Source organism: Cyprinus carpio, chromosome A13 (genome assembly GCF_018340385.1).
Source record: "Cyprinus carpio isolate SPL01 chromosome A13, ASM1834038v1, whole genome shotgun sequence".
NCBI lineage: Eukaryota > Metazoa > Chordata > Actinopteri > Cypriniformes > Cyprinidae > Cyprinus > Cyprinus carpio.
The window spans coordinates 2,199,528-2,205,558 of NC_056584.1; the positions used below are offsets into that span (position 1 = coordinate 2,199,528).

Below are 6,031 nucleotides of genomic sequence, written 5' to 3' on the forward strand. Positions count from 1 at the left end.
CAGAGCACAGGCACAGACACAGACACAGACACAGAGCACAGACACAGAGCACAGACACAGACACAGAGCACAGACACAGAGCACAGACACAGAGCCAAGAGGGAAGAAGGACAAGGCAGGAGAGAAGAGGAGGAAAGGAGAGCAGGGACACAGAGCACAGACACAGACACAGAGCACAGAGCACAGACACAGAGACAGAGCACAGACACAGAGCACAGAGCACAAAGCACAGACACAGAGCACGGACACAGAGCACAGACACAGAGCACAGACACAGACACAGAGCACAGACACAGAGACAGGGGAAAGAGAAAAGGAGCAGAGAAAAAGAGCACAGACACAGAGCACAGACACAGACACAAGAGCACAGACACAGAGACATGTGTACAGACACAGACACAGACACAGAGACAGAGCACAGGCACAGAGACAGAGACAGAGCACGGACACAGAGCACGGACACAGAGCACAGACACAGACACAGAGCACAGACACAGAGCACAGACACAGACACAGACACAGACACAGACACAGAGCACAGGCACAGAGACAGAGCACAGAGCACAAAGCACAGACACAGAGCACGGACACAGAGCACAGACACAGAGCACGCACAGGACACAGACAGAGCACAGGACACAGACAGAGCACAGGACACAGAGCACAGGACACAGAGCACGGACACAGACACAGAGCACGGACACAGAGCACAGAGCACAGAGCACGGACACAGAGCACGGACACAGAGCACAGACATAGACACAGGGCACAGACACAGAGCACAGGACACAGAGCACGGACACAGAGCACGGACACAGAGCACAGACACAGAGCACGGACACAGAGCACAGAGCACAGAGCACAGAACACAGAACACAGAACACAGAACACGGACACAGAACACGGACACAGAACACAGACACAGAACACAGAGCACAGAACACAGACACAGAACACAGAGCACGGACACAGAGCACGGACACAGGCACAGAGCACGGACACAGAGCACGGACACAGAGCACAGAGCACAGACATAGACACAGGGCACAGACACAGAGCACAGGACACAGAGCACGGACACAGAGCACGGACACAGAGCACGGACACAGAGCACAGACACAGACACAGACACAGAGCACAGACACAGAGCACAGACACAGCACAGACACAGAGACAGCACAGAGCACAGAACACAGAGCACAGACACAGAGCACAGACACAGAGCACAGACACAGACACAGAGCACAGAGCACAGACACAGAGACAGAGCACAGACACAGAGCACAGGCACAGACACAGAGACAGAGCACGGACACAGAGCACGGACACAGAGCACGGACACAGAGCACAGAGCACAGGCACAGACACAAGCACAGACACAGACACAGACACAGAGCACAGGCACAGAGACAGAGCACAGAGCACAAAGCACAGACACAGAGCACGGACACAGAGCACGGACACAGAGCACGGACACAGAGCACGGACACAGAGCACGGACACAGACAGAGCACAGGACACAGACAGAGCACAGGACACAGAGCACGGACACAGAGCACAGAGCACAGAGCACAGAACACAGAGCACGGACACAGAGCACGGACACAGAGCACAGACATAGACACAGGGCACAGACACAGAGCACAGGACACAGAGCACGGACACAGAGCACGGACACAGAGCACGGACACAGAGCACAGACACAGAGCACAGACACAGACACAGAGCACAGAGCACAGAGCACAGAGCACAGAACACAGACACAGAACACAGAACACAGAACACAGAACACGGACACAGAACACGGACACAGAACACGGACACAGAACACGGACACAGAACACAGACACAGAACACAGAACACAGAACACAGAGCACAGACACAGAGCACAGAGCACAGACATAGACACAGGGCACGGACACAGAGCACGGACACAGAGCACGGACACAGAGCACGGACACAGACACAGAGCACGGACACAGAGCACAGACACAGAGAAAAGAGCACAGACACAGAGCACAGAGCACAGAGCACAGAGCACAGAACACAGAACACAGAACACGGACACAGAACACGGACACAGAACACGGACACAGAACACAGACACAGAACACAGAGCACAGAACACAGACACAGAACACAGACACAAGAGCAGAGACAGAGAGCACAGAACACAGAGCTAGACACAGGGCACGGACACAGAGCACGGACACAGAGCACAGAGCACAGACATAGACACAGGGCACAGAGCACAGACACAGAGCACGGACACAGAGCACGGACACAGAGCACGGACACAGAGCACAGAGCACAGAACACAGAACACAGAGCACAGACACAGAGCACAGGCACAGAGCACAGGCACAGAGCACAGGCACAGAGCACAGACACAGAGCACAGAGCACAGACACAGAGCACAGAGCACAGAGCACAGAGCAGACACAGAGCACAGGCACAGACACAGAACACAGAACACAGACACAGAACACAGACACAGAACACAGACACAGAACACAGACACAGAACACAGAACACAGAGCACAGACACAGAGAGAAGAGAGAGAGAGAGCACACAGAGCACAGGCACAGAGCACGGACACAGAGCACAGAGCACAGACATAGACACAGGGCACGGACACAGAGCACGGACACAGAGCACGGACACAGAGCACAGAGCACAGACACAGAGCACAGACACAGAGCACAGGCACAGAGCACAGGCACAGGCACAGAAACAGAACACAGACACAGAACACAGAACACAGAACACAGAGCACAGACACAGAGCACGGACACAGAGCACGGACACAGAGCACGGAGCACAGACATAGACATAGACATTGGGCACAGACACAGAGCACGGACACAGAGCACGGACACAGAGCACAGAGCACAGAGCACAGACACAGAGCACAGACACAGAGCACAGACACAGACACAGAGCACAGAGCACAGACACAGACACAGAGCACAGACACAGAGCACAGAGCACAGACATAGACATAGACATTGGGCACGGACACAGAGCACGGAGACAGAGCACGGAGCACAGACAAAGACACAGAGCACAGAGCACAGGACACAGGACACAGAGCACAGACACAGAGACAAGAGCACAGACACAGAGACAAGAGCACAGAGACAGAACACAGAGCACAGACACAGAGCACAGACACAGAGCACAGGCACAGGCACAGAAACAGAACACAGAGCACAGGCACAGACACAGAACACAGAACACAGAACACAGAACACAGACACAGAGAGCAGAGAGAGAGGACACAGAGCACAGGCACAGGCACAGACACAGACACAGACACAGACACAGACACAGACACAGACACAGACACAGACAAGGTGCGCTGATGTTTTAATTTTTTTATACACAAACAAGAGAAACCCGCTCACCCGAGTCCTTGATGCTGATCACGTCCAGCACCACCATGTCAGGCTTATCTGAGGGCGACACCTTCCTCTCGGTGACTCCACACGGCACTACATCGGGTTTGTTGCTCAGATTCCTGCTATAATAATCAGAAACATGAATGTGGTATGAGTTATCATGAGCCATAACAGACGTGGACGAACCATCCAGCGCCATCTTTACTTCCGCTTACGCCACACGTCGCGACCACGTGCTTCACGACAGCCAATGACAATCCAGAGCTAATAGTTGTTGTTGTTTTTCTTTTTTAACCTTTCGGTTAACAACAATTTGTGTGTTATTATTGTATGTATATAACTATGAAACAAAAATAAAAACACAGAGGGGGATCAACAATATTTTTAATGTATTATTTATATACAGTCTGTGGTGTTATTACAATGTATGAGGTACTTTATATCGCATTGCAAAGGAATGAGAGTGCGTTGCCAAAATAAGTGTAAAGCAGTTTTAGGGTAACAATAATAACATCTGACGTAAACCAGGTAAACTGGGTTTAAAATATAATAATAATAATGCTTTGGTTTCAGCAGCTTAAGGACTTCAAATCTGACAGGCGTGAATATTTACGCAGGAAATGACGTAATCCCGGCAGCGAGCCTGCCTCTTTCTGTCCTCTGGTCGATGTCGCGGAGCTGCAGCGTAACGAGCGGTGTTTAGTGCAGGGTTCACAGTGTTTACAGTGCTGTCTGCAGTGTGTGCTCCTCACGGACCGAGTTCACGTCGTGTTTGTATCGTCGTCTGACTGATAATGGCCGGAACTCTGGCGCGTAAGGCCGTGGATCAACTCCGCAGTAAAGAGTTCAGAGACTATCTCATGAGGTCAGTGCTTCCCTGTGTTTCTCGCTGACGACTCGAGCACGTGGATGTGTGAGAGCTGTCAGTGAGCAGAGTGTGTGGAGTGACTTTCAGTCGTGTGTGTGTGTGTGTGTGTAATAACCGCAGAAACGGCTGAAGGGCACGAGCTGCAGTACCGCCGCCCGCCGCAAGAGGTCACTGTCTGACCCGCGAGCGGTGGCGCGCAGAAACACTTTACACACGAGTCTGGAGAAATGAATTTAGGTGAAGAGGTGCAGAGCCAGTGCTGGTTTTGTATGCAAACATCAATGTCTTGAATTGTAGATCTGGATTATTGTAAATTAATTCTGAAAAAGCAGACACTTGATATTGTATATTGACAGTCTTATTTAGCCTAGCATGTGTTTTATTTGTTATGATGAAAGTGCTTGTTGCAACTTTATAATTTCTGATGGTTTCCTCTCCTGATCGCTCTGCTCTTCCCGGGGGATCTTCACCTCAGCACAGTAAGTTCCTCTCCAGACACATGAGATCTGGTCGTGTCTGTATCCCGGAGGTTATAGCAGTCGTGTGTCGTGTTATTTCAGCATTTCTGGGGTCCGGTGGCAAACTGGGGCCTGCCCATCGCCGCCATCAATGACATGAAGAAGAGTCCAGAGATCATCAGCGGCAGAATGACCTTCGGTACGTGACCAAACAGCAGCTTGTGCAACAGACTGACCGTGTGAGGTCAAAGGTCATTGGAGGTGTTTTCACTCTTGTTTTCCCAGCTCTCACCTGCTACTCGCTGCTCTTCATGCGCTTTGCCTACAAGGTCCAGCCCAGAAACTGGCTTCTGTTCGCCTGCCACTTCACCAATGAAGGAGCTCAGCTCATCCAGGGCAGCAGACTCATCAAATACAAGTATGACCTTCTCTTTCTGATTAATAATATCATCTCATGTTTACCGTAAATATGTAACTAGCCTATTTCTAGGCGTGTTCAGGTTAGTCCGGTTCTGTTAGACATTAACACATGATCTGTTTCTCATGGTCTTCCTCAGCATGGAGAAGAAGATGGCCAAATGATAAGTGTGCACAGCGGTCACAGTCATGCTTCTGAGGACATCCACGAGTCCGTATTGCAACAACTGATCGGTTTTAACACAATAAATACTCATTCAAATACATTGACGATTGGTTTCATGCTATTTTTCTGTTACACGTATAACATTTTAAGCCTTACAACACAGCCTCGAAGGTTAGAGTTTGTATGCAATGTTGAAATATTTGATTAATTTAATTAATAATGTGATCAGTGTGTATGTTAAAAATGAATATGGATAAAATAAAAAAATAATTATGCCTTTGCTTTTTTGACTCCATCTATATCTGTCTGTCTATCATCTGTCTATCTGTCTGTCTGTCTGTCTGTCTATCTATCTATCTATCTGTCTGTCTGTCTGTCTGTCTATCTATCATTTTGTTCTTCACACAAAGCTATCAAAAGACTCCAGAAGATGTATATAACTTGTATGTTGTTGTCATAATGGAGATAATTCAATTCATGTGGAAAATGGCCAGGATATTCTTAAAATAAATTGTGTTCCATGGAGTAAAGCCATAGAGCTTTGGAAAAAACACGGGGGTGAATAAATGATGACAGGATTTTCATCCAGCTATGAATGAAATGTGCTTTCCACAGAAACACAGACTTGTCCAGACCAAGCTGATACAGAACGTTTAATATTTGACAAATAAATACATTAACACAGAGATAAACTAACTTGCATGTGATCAAACACTGTT

The 6,031-nt window shown here is 49.2% G+C and overlaps 2 protein-coding genes across 2 annotated transcripts in view; one reads left to right on the forward strand and one right to left on the reverse strand.

Moving 5' to 3' along the window:
* Positions 1-3,640, reverse strand: part of LOC109057482 (zinc transporter 6) — an 18,244-nt gene extending 14,604 nt beyond the window's left edge. Inside the window, 1 exon segment of the mRNA XM_042768379.1 lies at positions 3,410-3,640. Coding sequence (XP_042624313.1) covers positions 3,410-3,602 — 193 coding nt within the window. The 5' untranslated portion in view covers positions 3,603-3,640.
* A 372-nt stretch (positions 3,641-4,012) lies between these two features.
* LOC109057514 (mitochondrial pyruvate carrier 1-like) lies at positions 4,013-5,587 on the forward strand. The gene is made up of 4 exons (XM_042768378.1): positions 4,013-4,272; positions 4,832-4,928; positions 5,015-5,147; positions 5,287-5,587. Exons 1-4 carry the CDS (start codon positions 4,198-4,200, stop codon positions 5,309-5,311), a joined length of 330 nt encoding a protein of 109 aa, XP_042624312.1. The 5' UTR covers positions 4,013-4,197; the 3' UTR covers positions 5,312-5,587.
* The last annotated feature ends 444 nt before the right edge of the window (positions 5,588-6,031 follow it).